The sequence below is a fragment of the Spermophilus citellus genome (assembly GCF_964194105.1).
Source record: "Spermophilus citellus genome assembly, chromosome: 2".
NCBI lineage: Eukaryota > Metazoa > Chordata > Mammalia > Rodentia > Sciuridae > Spermophilus > Spermophilus citellus.
The window spans coordinates 39,483,378-39,499,223 of NC_138183.1; the positions used below are offsets into that span (position 1 = coordinate 39,483,378).

General features: G+C 45.3%; 1 protein-coding gene and 1 long non-coding RNA gene across 2 annotated transcripts in view; both read right to left on the reverse strand.

Annotated features, from left to right (window-relative positions):
* Window positions 1-622: 622 nt before the first annotated feature.
* SPINK4 (serine peptidase inhibitor Kazal type 4) lies at window positions 623-6,228 on the reverse strand. Its single transcript, XM_081272626.1, has 3 exons — window positions 5,169-6,228; window positions 2,897-2,937; window positions 623-1,515 (listed from the first exon to the last, which is right to left on the reverse strand). The coding sequence occupies exons 1-3, from the start codon at window positions 5,227-5,229 to the stop codon at window positions 1,399-1,401; spliced, it is 219 nt and encodes a 72-aa protein (XP_081128752.1). The 5' UTR covers window positions 5,230-6,228; the 3' UTR covers window positions 623-1,398.
* A 1,227-nt stretch (window positions 6,229-7,455) lies between these two features.
* Window positions 7,456-15,846, reverse strand: part of LOC308636847 — a 72,848-nt gene continuing 64,457 nt past the window's right edge. The window contains exons 4-6 of the long non-coding RNA XR_014019510.1: window positions 14,600-14,686; window positions 12,750-13,368; window positions 7,456-10,526 (exon numbers count right to left, since the gene is read on the reverse strand). This is a non-coding gene — a long non-coding RNA (uncharacterized lncRNA). The remainder of the gene's footprint in view (window positions 10,527-12,749; window positions 13,369-14,599; window positions 14,687-15,846) is intronic.

The window sequence follows — 15,846 nt, forward strand, 5'->3', positions numbered from 1 at the left end:
TTAGAAGAGCGGTGTGGTGTTCTTGCCTTCTGTGTCCCCTCACCTTTCATGTCCATTTACACACCAAGCCTGCAATTCTACCATCAATATATCTCTCTTTTTGGGGGGTGTATGGGGATTGAACTCAGGGGCACTCAACCACTGAGCCACATCCCCATCCCTATTTTGTATTTTATTTAGAGACAAGGTCTCACTGAGTTGCTTAGCATCTTGCCATTGCTGAGGCTGGCTTTGAACTCACAATCCTCCTGCCTCAGCCTCCTGAGCCCCTGGGATTACAGGCGTGTGCTACTGCACCCAGCTCAATGTATCTCTTAACTATGAGTCTAATTTTGATCTTTTTCTAAACTGGACAGTGTTCTGCTGCTTCTTACAGTTCCTCCAATACAAATTTTCACTTCTGTCTAGAGCTTTGTGGTTTCCAGCCACAAAGAAACTTTCTTTTCTTTTTTTTTTTTAATATTTATTTCTTAGTTCTCGGCGGACACAACGTCTTTGTTGGTATGTGGTGCTGAGGATCGAACCCGGGCCGCACGCATGCCAGGTGAGCGCGCTACCGCTTGAGCCACATCCCCAGCCCCTTTCTTTTCTTTCATGAACTCATTTAGCTCTCAAGCTGACTCAGGATTTTATTGGTGAAGAAATTAGACCAAGTAGGTGATCGGTTTTACCAAAGTCATGTTCTAGCCTCTTCCTCACCTCTCTGAATTAATTTTTTGCCCCTCTCCCATTCTCCCTTCACACTCCAATTTGTCCGCTTTCTTCAAATACACTCTTTCCCTTCCAGGCCTTCCCCAACTCCCTCTCTCCTATCTGGAATTATCTTCCCTACCTCTTCCTTTCTAGCTTATTTCCACTTATCCCTCAGGGCTGAGCTCAGGTATTACCTCCTCCAGGCAGTCTTCCCTGCCTCTGCCCATTCCTTGTTACCATGGTGCCCTGTCCATATGAGCCTTGGGCATTCTGTGGTGCAGTTAGCTGACCATCAACCTGGCTTTCCCCTTAGATTGACTGGATGCTCTAGGAGGCCAGCAGTGCTGTCTAACTTACTGTGCTCTGTTCTGTCCTGTGCCTACCACATAGTAAGTATTCAATATAATTATTGACTATAGAATGAAAGAACATTCTATAGAATGAGGTGACCTAGCAGTTAAGGGCAGAATAAGAAAAAGAACCCAGGGTTTCTGGCCCCTCTCCTCCACCCGCACCAGCTTCTGGATTTCTGCTTGGAATCATGCCCCCTCTTTCAATTATATTTTGGCTCATTCTGTTAAGAGTAAATGTCACTACTCCTCAGGCCAAGCATGCGTGAAGGAAGAAGGAGGTCAATTCTTTTCTCTTTTCAGATTTGTGTGCAGCCAAGATGGGGCCTACCCAAACAAGCTGAGTTGGGAGGTCTTACATTCGGGTCAAGCAGAGATGACATTCACTGTTGTATGTGACCCCATCAGTGCCACAGACGAGGTTAGGTGTCTGGGAACAATTTGGAGGCTCTGTCATGTGCTCACAGATGGGCTGTGGAGGAGACAGAGGAGACTCAGAATAAGAGACAATAGGGAGGGATATAGGAGCTCTGCTTGGAGCCTGAGAGGCCCCAGGATGGAACCAAATTCAAGACATACTGTGTGTAGGTCTAGTGAACATAAAACCAGCCCCTTAGGATCCTGTGGTATATTTGTGTGTGTATACATGACCAGGTGCCTGTGGTTGGATGCATACTGAGTATGTTGCTGTGTCTACTGAGGTGTGGGTATCCCAAGTATACTGTGTATTTGTGTGGAGTGAATTTGTGCCCTCAAGTTCTTGGGGACTGGTTCCATTACTCTTCAGAGGATCCAACTAGAACCTCTCTGTTGTCTGATTGAGGACCCCAGGAGACAGAACTCATCATCCTAGGGGGCCCTCTTCCCAGGAGCCCCTGAGCTCACCATAGCCTATCAAGTCCTTGGAAGGAAGGTACACAGTGTGGGAAGATTGGAGAAATGAGGCAGGGCTTGGAGCTTAATTGAGGCTCAATTTGAAAGAGATTCAGACTATATCTGACAGAACCGGGTCAAGACTGGGCCCTGGCACAGGGAGAAGGGAGAATGAGGCAGTGTGGTGCAGCAGTGAAAGCTCGGGCTAAAGCCCTGTATTCTGCTGGACTAGCTGTGTAAACTTGAATGAGCTATTTCCATTGTTGGAGTATTAGTTTCCTCATGTGTAAAAATCAGGAATGTTCCTTGCATAGGACTAATTGAAATTATGTTAAATATTTGGCTTTTTATCTGGCACCAAGTATGTGGAGCTGGGTTCTTTCTGATGGACTGACAGGAAGATGCTAAGACTGTTGGATGGGAAGGTGGCTTTGAACTTACTCATTCATCTATTTGAAAGGATTGATTGATGTTCCCAAGGATGCCGTCATCACTGCCTTAGGATCACTGGGGATGTCAGACCCAGAAGCAAGGTGGAATAGGCTTCAGGGGCAACTTGATGTTTGTCTACTCAGAGTGAAGGGATGAATGATGACACCCAGTGGGTAATGACTAGCACTCCATGGGGCCATTCAGTGTGCTAGGGTCACCTCTTTGGCCTGAATCATATGGTCTGTCTGTATTACACAAAGCAGAGAAGATGCTCTGTGCTGCTAAACCTTGGTGGGAGAATCTCACTGAGGGAAGGGGCCTTGGAGACCAGGTTGAGACAGATCCCAAGGGCTTTGATGAAGGGGATAGATTTGCTTAGCCTAGAGGGAATAATCTGGGGATCATGCAGGCTCAGGAGTCCACCCTGACCTCCTTGGGAGTCATTGAAGGTATCTAAGCAAGAGTGGAGAATAATTCTGGTGTTTCAGCATGGATGAAAGGACTTCTCTCTGCAGAGGGAAGACCACAATATCAAGCATCTGCCTTACCATTCTTGAGAAAATGCGCTTTCCTGCTGACACTGGCACCTCTGAAAAACAAATCAGTAAGAATAAGGTAACGTTGGTCCTAGGTCCCAGATCCTGGGATCTGAGGACTGTTTCTCCTTCTCTGGGAGTCCTGACCCCAACACTACCAATCTGGAATTTCTCAAACAAACCCAGAGGATAGGGTTTCCAGAAAGCTGATGTGATCTTGTGTTATATACATAGTGACAGAAAGTCTTGAATCAGGTAGGTAGTCACCAGCATGTTCCTCATTTAGAGTCCACTGAAATGATGGTGTCCCATGTAATAATATCAACAACTCAGTAGTTACTCTGTGCCAGGCATTGAGAATACATGATTTTAACCACTGTTCAGACCTCTCTTGCTGCTCTGAAGAAAGGAGGGAAGAAAGGAGGCAGTGGTGGATACTGTGGTCTGCTTCCCTGAGCCCACCCATAGGACTGAGGCACCTGACCTTGGGCTCACTATCTAATATGACCTTGCATGTCCCTAAGTCCAGCTTTTCTTCTGCTCACTGTTCCTGTAACAGGCTCTGTTTTGGTTCACGCAAAGCCCCTCTCCCTGAAATGTTGCCTACCTCCTTTCTCCTATTGAATCATACCATCCTTTCAAGGCTCAGAAGACTTCCCTGTTGTCCCCCATTGTTTCCTGAGCAGACCTGGACTTGGGCTTTGCCACAAAATCACATGCTACCCCACTCACTGGGTCACCCTGCCTCCCTGTGAACCTTGGGTTCTTTGACTCTGTGGCACCCTGGTCAATTCCCACACCTTCAGTATTCAGAAATTGACCACTAAAGTGTGCCGGGGGAAGGGAGAGTCCAGAGTTTCTTCCTGGGAAATGTGGGGAAATTTTGCATTCACACTCCAGCTTCATTTGACCTTGATCCAAAGTGCCCCCTTCTCATTCAGTCCATGCAGGATCTGAAATGTGTACAAGGATCCTCTTCAAACACTTTACTGAAACCCTCAGAAAACTGGTGCCAGGCTAGGAGTAAGCAGTCTGGACCCATTTCTCATTGCCAGAGTGTGTCCCCATTTGGAGAAGTGGATGAGGAAGTGGCCATGAGTCAATGGCCCTGAGGACCTGCCAGGGCCTGCTTTAAAACATGACTTCTGTCCAGTTGGATCCCAACTGGTCTCTCCACCCACCCCCATTTACTTTATTCTCAGTATAACAACTAGAGCAATTCTTTAAAAATACAACTCTGCCTCAAAACCCTTCAGTGCCTCCCAGTTCACTTAGAGGAAAAGCCAAGTTTTCACATTGGCCCAGGAGGCCTTACCCAGTTTAGTTCCTAGTTTGCCTCTTGTCTCTCCTATTGCTGTGTACCCTGCACTTCACTGCCCTCCAGCCACACTGGCATCCTCACAGTACCTCAAACTCTCCAGGCATGCTTCTACCTCAGGGCCTTTGCATTGACTATTCCCTCTGCCTGGAACCCCCCAAATAGCCACATGGCTCACTCATCTCCTTTATTTCTCAGAGAGATCTCCCCTGACTTAAAATTGCAGTCACCTCCTAATCCCTATTACCCAGCTTGATATTTTTTCCTTTGGCTTTACCACATTTTAGCCTACTCTTTAACATACATTTTACCTATGTTGTTTATTGTCTGTTTCCCTTCTCTACCCATTGGACTTAAGGTCCATCAGGAGTGCTTTGTTTTTAGTAACTGATGTGTTAAAGGGGTCACAGTGCCTTAGCTGTGAAAGTGCTGATGTATTCCAGCCCCAAGGAAACCCCACTCCAGATATATGTGTCTAGCCCCACACAAGGATTCTCAGGGAAGGGCTCCCAAATGCTCACATGGCTGTTCATAGACTCAAAGCACAGCATGTCATGGCAGAACAGGAGTCAGAATGTCTCTCAGCATCCACCAGCCCTCAGTGAGCATAGTTGCCTATTGGCCCTGAGGACTGACACCCACTTACTCCTACTGCCCCCTCAACCTCTAGTCCAGTAATTGCCCAGTGCAACGATGAACTGGACAACCTCCTACTGTATAGCTGGAGAAATTGAGGCCCCAAATGGAAGGGGACTTTGGCAATTCTAGGCCAAATTTAGAATCTGAACTCAAGTTTCTTTTCTCCTACTCAGGGGTTTGCCCACCACAGTAGAGGGTGTATATGTAGAAGGAAGGCATATGCAGAGAGCTGAGTCCTCACGGTGTGTTCCTGGCCTTTCCTCTACCCACACTCCCAAGCTCTCTACCAGTACCACCTTGCCCAAAGTCCAGGTTCTACCCACTCACCTGTGTCCAGAGCGAGGAGGGCAACCAAGGCCAGGGTGACCACCCATAGACGGACGGCCATGCTGATCCTGAGCTGGTGTGGCCCAAGCTAACTGGGGCCTGGGTGGCAAGGAAGGATGGAAACCTGTTTATAGTGCTGATCCCCACCCTTATCTTATCTGGGGCCAGTTGGAGACCTCAAGTTAATCCCTGCATCCTGGAACCAGGAAAAGGCTTGTTCAAGACAAATATTCTGAGTTTCTGGTGACATGGAGCTGTGGCTATGAGACTGGCAGATTTCTGGAGGGAGCAAATGTTTGGATAACTTGCAAAGTAGACTGGAGCAAGGAAAGGGTAGTTGAAGTAAAAAGAAAAGGGAAGAGAAAGAACAGAAAAAACAGCAAGTAGGAGGAGGCAGAGAAAGGGGGCTGAAGTCATGGATACCTTTGTCAGTACCTCCCCCACCAACTTTGTGATTCAGGAAAGCCATTTTCCTTAACTGGGCCTCAGTTTATCTGTGCACAAAACAGAGATGATAATTCTGACTCGGCCTCTCTTCCAGAACAGCTGTGAAACTGGATTGGTGAGAGCAGATGGGAAACATTTGTTAAGTATGCAGTGAGAGAAATATAAACAAAACTGATTCTTTTTACTTATTTTTTGGTGCCAGTGGGCATAACCAGCAGATAAAATAAAGGCAAAATAAGACTTTTTAAATAGCATGTTTCTCATGCTGCATGTCCTAGTCCCCTGCTCCTGACCCAGAATAAAACATTAGAAGAAAGATACTTTCATGTTTTTCAGGTACTATATGCTCATTTCCATTTTAGGTTAAACACAGGATTCTTTTCAAGAAAAAGCAGTATCTAAAACTTCCCCATATCTCTGTAATACATATGAATGAGTAATTTGATTGTCTGCCTTCAAAGAATTTCTGACTTATAAAATGAATACAATGAAGCTGGACATGGTGGTGCTGCGTGCCTATAATCCCAGTGGCTTGGGAGACTGAGGCAGGAGGATCATGAGTTCAAAGCCAGCTCAGCAAAAGCAAGGCACTTAGCAACTCAGTGAAACCCTGTCTCTAAATAAATACAAAATAGGGCTGGGGATGTGGCTCAGTGGTCAAGTGATTGAACTCAGGGTCACTTGACCACTGAGCCACATCCCCACTACCCTCCCCCCATACCCCAAAAAAGAATAAAATATCTGATTTTCTCTAATTCATTTAGGTCAAGGATTTTGAACTCTATCTGAAGATTTTATTTACCTTTGGAGAATTTAAAAATACAGTTTTACTATGAAATATTTAAATCAATATTTCAGTATTGGACTGGGGATAGCTTGGTGATAGAACACTTGCCTAGAATAAGTGTTTTTTGTTTGTTTATTTGTGAGGTTTTTGGGGTTTTGTTTTTTTGGTGCTACATTGAACCCAGGTCTTTGCACATGCTAGGCAAGTGCTCTGTAATTGAACTACATCCCTAGTCCAAACATCAGTGATTTTTTTCCCCCCAGAAAGATTTATTTTGAAAGGTTCCAAGCCTACAGAGAAGTTCTGAGACTAGAACAATGAGTTAATGGGGGGGATTCTTATTTAAGAACAACCCCTTTGGGGGCTCCAGGCAGCCAGTCACCTCTACAGATTTATAGAGGCTCCAGATCTATGCCCAGCCTACGATGAAGTCCCCAGTAGTCCTTGATTCAGCTTCAGAATCCTCCTACCCTTTCTTAAGAACCTATACAGGTACATGGATGTCTCTGAGGCAGGTGGCAGCTACACTTCATTGCTTAACCAGGCAGAGCAAATATTTAATGATGACTTCCTGTCCTAAAACAATATCATCTCATAAAGGGAGAAGAAGTTTAAAGGTTATGTAAATTCTGCTGCTATGAGACTCCTTGAGGGTGGGGGGTCCCAGGAGCTTTATGTCTGGCCTCCTGCACCTGCATGAATGCCAGATGAGGACCTTTAGGGCAAACAAATCCAGCCCTTTGTCTTGACTCTATCATCTCCTAATTCATTTTAGTTCTTCCCTCACCCCTGCCTTTGGTACTGGGGATTCAACCCAAAAGGTTTTCCAATTAGCTACGTCCCCAGCCATTTTTATATTTTGAGACAGGGTCTCAGTAAGTTGCTAGGGCTTTGCTAACTTGCTGAGGCTGATCTCCTCCTGCCTCAGTCTTCCAGGTTGCTAGGATTATAGGCCTGCACCACTGCACCTGACCCCTAGTTCATTTTCTTGATTCTCTACCAACCACTCCCAACTACTCTGCACACAGCAACCATGGAAAACTTCTTAAAGAGCAAACTTGACCAAATCCTCCTGCCCCAAATGCTGTATTGGTGTCCACAGCCAACGGGACTCAGCCCACTCTCCTAAGCCTGGTGATCAAGGCCCTTACAGTCTCTCTTTAGTTTTACTTTTGCCCCATCCCACTCTAGACCTGCACTTCTTCCGTTCAACTGAACCCTCTGATTCTCTTTCTCATCTGGTAATGCCCTTCTCTATGTCTGTACCCTGGTCCTCTAAGAACCAGCTCAAACATCCCCTCTTTTGGAACCTTCCCTAACTACCCTTTACCAACCTAGGCACAGCCATTATTGACTACCACAAGTGCTGCACTCCCACACTGCTCCTCTGCTCCTCTGTTAGAATCTCTCCCCTGTGCTCTGGTGTGTTTGCTTATCTGCCTTGCTGACTAAGCTGTGAGCTCTCTGGCAGTGAGGACAATGATTCATTTATCTCTATCTCCCTTGTGCCCAGTGCTGAGCCTGACACACAGTAGGCGTATAAATGTTGAGTGACAGATCCAAAAAGAGGCAGATGACAATGGTCCCAAGGATAGAGGTGGTGCCAGTTCTGGGAAAAAGGCTCTGAAGGGGAAGCATTTGCTGCCCCAATGATCCCCTCTTGCTCTGGGGAAGCCATGAGAACTCAAGAGAGCCCTCTGACACACCCAGACCTCACGGTGCATGGCCTGGGTCAGTGTTTGGTATGTTTCTAGCTAAGGAACAAGAGTGTTTTCCTCCAGTCTGAGCCAACCCCCCAACCCTTTCTATGCTCTCCCCATCCTCTGACTTCTCTGGGATGCAGAGAAGTACAGGGTAAAAGTTCTGGACCAGGAGTGAGGCATTCTGGGTTTAATCATTTGTTCAACAAATATTTATTATCTATATCATGTTCTACACACTGTTTTAGTTATTGGAGATTCAGCTATAAATAAGACATGTTCTAGAAGGCTGGCAGACAACAATGAACTACCAAAACACATGACATGTTATGTAGAAGTCAAGTGCCATTAAGGCGGAAAGTGACAAAGGAAGGAGTCTGTTCTTTTCCATAGTAATGTGTAAGCAGAGACAAAAAGAGTCCTGCAGAGATCTGGAAGAAGAATCTGCCAAGCAGAGGAACTGCAAGTGCAAAGGCCCTGAGATGGAACATGTTTGGCTTGCTCAGGAAGGAAATACTAAGGAGACCATTATGGCTAGAGTGAAATAAACAAGGAAGTGAGTGGCAAGAGGTGAGAAGAAGCCAGGCGTGATGGTGCACACCTGTAATCCCAGTGGTTGGGGAGGCTGAGGCAGAAGAATCACAAGTTCAAACCCCACCTTAACAACTTAGCGAGGGCCTAAGCAACATAGCAAGCCCCTGTCTCAAAATAAAAAGGGCTGCAGATGTGGCTCAGTGGTTAAGTGGACTCAATACCTGGTACAAAAAAAAAAAAAAAAAAAAAGTGAGTGGTAGGTCATGCTTAGTTTCCAGCCCCACCACCAACTTCTTGGATGAACTTGCGTGCTTTCCATCCCTGATTTTGGTCTATGCATGTTCTCCCATCTGAGAAATAGGCTTGCCAATACATCCCACCACCAGCCTAACTTCCAGGGAAGATGTGAAGGCCTTGGAGAGATGAATGTGAGATGAATTATGTGCAGCCACTATGATACCAAGGAGGGGGCTTGTGTGGCAATTCCTAGAAGCAGAACAGAGGCCAAGGCCTATGGAGATGCTAGAATCAACACACAATTAAGACAGATGCCCTGAAAGAGGGCTCCAGCAAAGAGTCTGAGTGATTCTCTATCTCTACCTCTGATCAGAGTAAAGACCAGGCACAGGTGCTTTGGCTAGGCCAACATTCCCAGCTTCACCCAGAAGCTTTCATGCCATCTGCTCAGATTTGGACTGGGCCCAGCTCCTCCAGGAGTACTGCCACTCCTTGATGACGGCAAAACTGGATCCATTAGTTGAGTCACAAATCCTGGGGATAGGTGGAAGGTATAACAACTGTGTTTGGCGTAAGGTAGATGAGCTAAGCTCAAGCACAAGTCAGGCCTGCCAGATGTCATGATCAACATGGCCAGCTTGCCCCTGAACCACCTTCCCTGGTCCCCAGCCCACTTCCTACTCCACCCTTCCTCCAGCCTGAAGTGTCCTCACCTGCCCATCTCCCTGCTTTGAGCAGTCGAGGTGTGGGAATTCACTTTAAGAAGGCCTGATCTAGGGGCTGGGGATATGGCTCAAGCGGTAGCGTGCTCGCCTGGCATGCGTGCGACCCGGGTTCGATCCTCAGCACCACATACAAACAAAGATGTTGTGTCTGCCGAAAACTAAAAAAATAAATATTAAAAAATTCTCTCTCTCTCTCAAAAAAAAAAAAAAAAAAAAAAAAGGCCTGATCTAGACCCAGCCAGCTCCACAGCCTGTCCTGTCCTGGACTCCTCAGGTACCCAACTTCAAGTCCCAGGTCTGGAACCCACACTACCCATTCTGCTTTATACAGAGTTTCAGGCCCTCTCTCCTTAGGGGCAGCAGGAGGAAAGGGTACTCCTCCAGCCCTTGTAAACAGAGATTTCATCTAATTGTTTGAGCTCTGACTTTAAGGAGGACTTGATAGTGACTGAAGTCATTCCTCTGTGGACACACCTATCCTGCCATACAACAGACATTTATTGAGCATCTATTGTGGAGTAGTACCAGTCACTATGCCGGCTCCAAAGACATATTTTTTCACCCTGGTATTCTATGGATACCTTGCTCAATATGTCCAATAGTCAATTTACTATCTCCTTTCTACCGAGAGCTGCTCTACCTCCCAGTTCTCCCATCTCATCCTAGTTCTCCCAACTCAATAGACAGTGCCATCATCTTCCTGATGCCCAAGGCAAAGCTGGGAACATTTTGAATTTATTTCCTCTTCTCTACATTTAAGGAATCAGGTCTTACTGATTTTACCTCCTCATTTTCTCTCATATTCATCACCTTCTCTATATTTTTTCTAGTTTGGCCTTGGTGACCTGTCACCTCCATTACTCATATTGTCTCCTTACCTCCAGGCTTACATCTTCCAGTTCATCCTTTAGTCTGCTTCCAGAGTGATCTTTATGAAATGTAAAAAGACTGTGTCATCCCTCTTCTTAATATTGTTTCATTATGATTAATTCAATTAAAATAGTCAATCACTATCAACTCAAAGATGGAAACCAAACTCCTTGGAATGACATACATGTTCCTCCATGAATGAGCCTTTGTTAGCCTAACTTCAACTCTGGACCCTTAATCCTTCACTCCATCAAACATAGCACCCGTAGGTAGTCTTTTCTCGTGCTTATTTCTCTGCCTGCTGTTCCCTGGATTTCAACTCTCTTGGGTTCTCTTCCCAGGCTTTTAGTCCACTCCAGTCTGGGCCCCATATCTGCACAAACATCTAACCCTGCAGCACTTGTCATGTTCTATGATCCTGTCTAGCTTATGTGCATATCTCCCACACTTCTTAGGAGGGGCAGGGGGACACCTGATACACTCATATCCTCAATGCTCCACACAGACCTGGAATGTCCATGTTGACTATATGAATACATCTGGCATTGAATGAAACCTCAGATAATGCAAAGAACTAAGCCCCAGATTTTTGATATACTGATCCAGGGCTTCAGATTACTCTGGGGTTGGCTAGGCTCCAGTAATCATCCTATGTTGTATACCTATAAGTGGGAGGACAGGTGGTACTTTATTCCAAGGACTATATTTTCTGTTATTTCTTGGTCAACCTGGTTGAGAACCCAAGGAACCAGACTTCAAAGACATAAGTATGGTGCTTTCTCTCCAAAAACTTCTTCTAGATTATCTGCCAGGTGCATGGTGGGAGCTTTAGTATCTATATTCTTTCCTAGTACATGAAGTCCTGCCTTGATAACCACCAAGTGGGAGGAACTACCATACCAGTCTTCACCCCAGGAGTGGAACTGCATAAGAGACCTGGTAGTGTGGGCCATATACCATCTGAACAGTTCCATTCAAAGGTATAGGTAGTGGCCCAAATCCTCTGAGCATATATACAGAAGAGCTTGGAACAAAGACTCATCAGATCCTCTTTCTTCCCTTCCAGAATTATGATGATCTTTTGAAAGATAAGAGGTTTAACACAGCAGCCAGCTGCAATGTAACCCAATTCCAGACTAATATTAATTTTGGTAGACTTTTTGAGTTATAAGCAACAGAAGCAGATTTTTTCAAACTTAAGCAGAATACGAATTCTCCAGAAGGGTTTGGGGTTGTCACCCCAGGAGTAGAACCTAAAAATAAATATATTAGATTTCAAGTCATTTTGGGCAGAAGGTAATTCCAGAAAGCACTGGTAGGAGAGTGAAGATAAACAAAGCAGGAAAAAGAAGGAAATCAATAAAGTGTGCATTAAGATCCCCACTGGAGTAAAGTAGACCTTGATCCCAGTAGGTACATTGGGAGACTAAATAGAACACATCTCATGTTATCCCACTGAGGGGTGAGAGACTTGGGGTATACATCCACCAACTTCTCTCCAAATGTATATATATATATATATATATATAAAACCTGATACATTTCACTAATTTTCTTATGGTATAGGTGAGCAGAGAAACTCAGATTCTCACTGAGTTACTGATCAAAGACTCCTAGAAAAGAGACCCCTTAACTTCCTGGCACTATTGGCCTGTCCCTTTCATGTCTCTGGGCATCCAGAGTCAACTTCTAGGCAAAGGACTGTAGGGGCTGCGGATGGAAGCTATAGTTATGCTCAGAAATAGTGGTAAGTGTTTATGGATAGGACACTACAGTCCCTGCTACACACACACACACACCCCTACACAAATTAGATGAAAATGTGATGAACCAGCCCCCCAAAAGAATAAGATACAAAAACCTTAGAATCATGTGTCTGCTTTCTGACTAGGGAATGTGAGACTTTTTTTTTTTTTTTTAAAGAGAGAGAAAGAGAGGAGAGAGAGAGAGAGAGAGAGAGAGAGAGAATTTTTAATATTTATTTTTTAGTTCTCGGCAGACACAACATCTTTGTTGGTATGTGGTGCTGAGGATCGAACCCGGGCCGCACGCATGCCAGGCGAGCGCGCTACCGCTTGAGCCACATCCCCAGCCCGAATGAGACTTTTTGATGGACAGTCTCATAAAGATTGTATCCATTGAGGGGGAGAGTAGGTCTCCAAAGCTAACTTGGGATTCTATTGCCAGAAGGAGAATGTTGCTTGTCTGACAAAAGCCACAGATGTCACTAAACCTTCCTTTTTCATTACTGGTCCCTCATTTATAGGATGAATTCACTCACAGGAATCCAGAGTTTCATGACTAGACCAACAAGGGCCCCCAATGTGTCCAGGACACAGAGGTGCTACCCAGAGTATAATGGCTCCCAGACTCATGGAGGTCAGATGAAGTGATGAGTGCCACCTCCTTTCTGGCCTATGCAATGCCTTAGGAGTGAGCCACAAGATGGTGGTGTATCAGAACCTGGGCTCGGAAGTCTTTAGACCTTGTCTATATAACTTTGGACAAGTCATTTTACCTCTGAGTCTTATAGTTTCTCATCTGTTTTTTTTTTATTGGTTGTTCAAAACATTACAAAGCTCATGACATATCATCTTCCATACATTTGAATAGTTTCTCATCTGTAATCAGGGCTCCCACGTGTGGTCATGTGGAATGTGTTCTGTTCATCTCCAGGGGATGCCATTCACGTCATATTCCAAGGGCACCACAGTTTGCATTAAACTGGGTTGATGGCAGGTTGGGTATCCACTGGGAACCTCTGCAGACCATGCAACATGCCAAAGGATCCTGAGATGTGCTGGAGAGCACCAGAACTTTGTTTCCAATCTTCTACTCACATTCTTCTCTTTAGGGGCTGTAATTATGATCGCTTGCTTTATAGACAGGCTTACTCCTTACTGTTAAGGAAGAAGAAATATGACTTCAGTATTTAAGTCCCAAATTTGTGAACTAAAAAATCATATGGGCTGGAGGTCTAGCTCATTGGTAGAACACTTCCCTAGCATGTGCAAAGTTTCAGGTTCAATCCCCAGCACCACAAAAACAAAACAATACACCCCCACACAAATTTTGTGACTAGGTATGGTGTACACATCTGTAATCCCAGCTACCTGTGAGATTGAGACTAAAGGACTGTAAATTCAAGGCCATTCGGGTAATTTAACAAGATCCTGTTTTAAAAGTAAATAAATAAAATAGGGTTAGGGAGATAGCTCAGTGATAGAGCACTCCTGAGTTCAATCCCCAGTAGTGCAAACCAACCAACCAACCCAGACAGGACTTCTCAGTCTCCTTTAGTGTGTAAACACCTAAGGGAAGACTGATTAGACTGGGTAAGTCATGTGCTCTTCTCTTAGACTAATCCACATGACCAAGGAATTGAGCTTTTCTGATTGACCAGGCTGAGGTCACACACACCCTATTGTTGCTAAAGAAGCAGGATAAATGATTAGCAATTTTGTGTCCTAGCAAAAAACACAATTCAAAACCCCCAAAGTTGAAGTCCTCAGTCAGTCCTGGGTGTCCTGGAATTTTTTCCTACTTGTGACCCTTCCTTTTTATTTTCAGTGTGCTCCCTGGCTGGTACACAACCTCTCAAGGCAGCTTATTTACTTCTATTTACAACTGCACGTGATCTCAGCAGTTGGTGGGCGTAGATCCAGAGACAGGTGAGGGAGGGGCCAGTTCTCATGTTCCAAGGCGCTCAATAAATATTTACAGTGTGTTGACAGGTGAGGTATTAGGGCTTATTGGCCTCTCCCTAGTAATTGTCCAGCCCAGCCTGAAAGTCACCCAGAGACCCCTGCTGCCCTCTATCTGTGGCAGATTGTGACCCAGGTATTATTTCCTGCCCATCCCTTCCTTCTTTGCCTGCAGGAAAGATCCTGTATCCTCAGCAGATGCTCCTCTTAATTTGTGTGTGGGTGTATTGTTTTGTTTTTGTGGTGCTGGGGATTGAACCTGAAACTTTGCACATGCTAGGGAAGTGTTCTACCAATGAGCTAGACCTCCTGTCCAGCAGCTGCTATTTTCTTCCTCTGGAGTTCCAAGACCCAGGGACTGAGGAGGAAAATGGCAAGATGAAAAGAGCCAGGACCAACCCTTATCTCAGATGGCTTTGATACTTACCTGCTGTGTGACCTTGAGTAAATTCCTCAGTCTCTTGAGTGCCGGTTTTCTGGTTTTCTTGTTTATAATAGGGGATATCAACAGCAACTGACCAGGATTAAGAGAATAATTTTTAAGGCTGTAACCAAGCTTCTGGTCCACTGAGAATACTTCTACATGGTGGCCATGGCATTAACCATGCTTGTGGACTTGGTTGAGGGAAAGGAGAATATCTTTTTTTTTTTTTTTTTTGGTACCAGAGAGTGAACCCAGGGGTACTTAACCACTGAGCCACATTTCCAGCCCTGAAAAACATTTTTCTTAAATTTTTTTGAGACAGGGTCTTGCTAAAATGCTTAGGTCCTAGCTAAGTTGCTGAGACTGCCTTGAATTTGGCAATTCTCCTGCCTCAGCCTCCCAAACTGCTGGCATTATAGACATATGCCACTGAGTCTGTCAAAGGAGAGTATCTTTTCTTTTTGGGGGGAGGGGGGTTATTGGAACTCAGGGGCACTTGACCACTGAGCAACATCCCCAGCCCTATTTTGTCTTTTATTTAGAGATAGGGTCTCACTGAGTTGCTTAGCACCTCGTATTGGCTGAGGCTGGCTCTATTCCTCTTGTCTCAGCCTTCTGAGCCGCTGGGATTATAAGCGTGTGCCACCGCACCCAGCAGGAGAGTATGTTCTTTTTTGTATCAGAGATTGAACTCGGGGCCACGCAATCATGATCACATCCCCAGGCCTTCTGTATTTTATTTAGAGACAGGGTCTCATCGAGTTTCTTAGTGCCTCACTTTTGCTGAGGCTGACTTTGAACTCGCGATCTTCCAACTTCAGTCTCCCCAGCCACTGGGTTTACAGACCTGCAAAACCACACCCAGCCTGGAAAAGAGTATCTTTAAGGCAACAGATTTCTCCTTTGAGCCCCTCAAATCAGCCACAAATCTACTGTAATTCCTTGTAGCACCACTTCTAGCCAAACCAGAGAAATATCCTCAAGTCAAAGGAAGCCTCAAGATTTCTACCATCCTAAGAGGCCAAACCCAAGGACAACCAGATACATTTGAAGGTCCTTGGGATCTCTGGGTTCATTCAACTGTGTTCCCTGCTTGTCCTTCCTTGCTGACTTGCTAACAAGTCTGTTAAATCTAGGAGCTAACACATCTATCCATTGCCTCTGGCCTCCTTGACCAGGCCTGTCATTATGCAGCAGATACTTCTCACCTCCCAAAGGGCCTTACTATGTCTGGAGAGCTGGGACAGATG

What these genes read in the sequence shown, in the direction of transcription:
- SPINK4 (XM_081272626.1), bottom strand. Translation starts at nt 5,229, where the DNA reads ATGGCCGTCCGTCTATGGGTGGTCACCCTGGCCTTGGTTGCCCTCCTC. An exon ending in CCTCCTCGCTCTGGACACAG is followed by an intron (nt 2,938 to 5,168) that starts GTGAGTGGGTAG and finishes TTTGTTTTTCAG; the next exon opens with AGGTGCCAGTGTCAGCAGGA. An exon ending in AGCGCATTTTCTCAAGAATG is followed by an intron (nt 1,516 to 2,896) that starts GTAAGGCAGATG and finishes TCTCCTCCACAG; the next exon opens with CCCATCTGTGAGCACATGAC.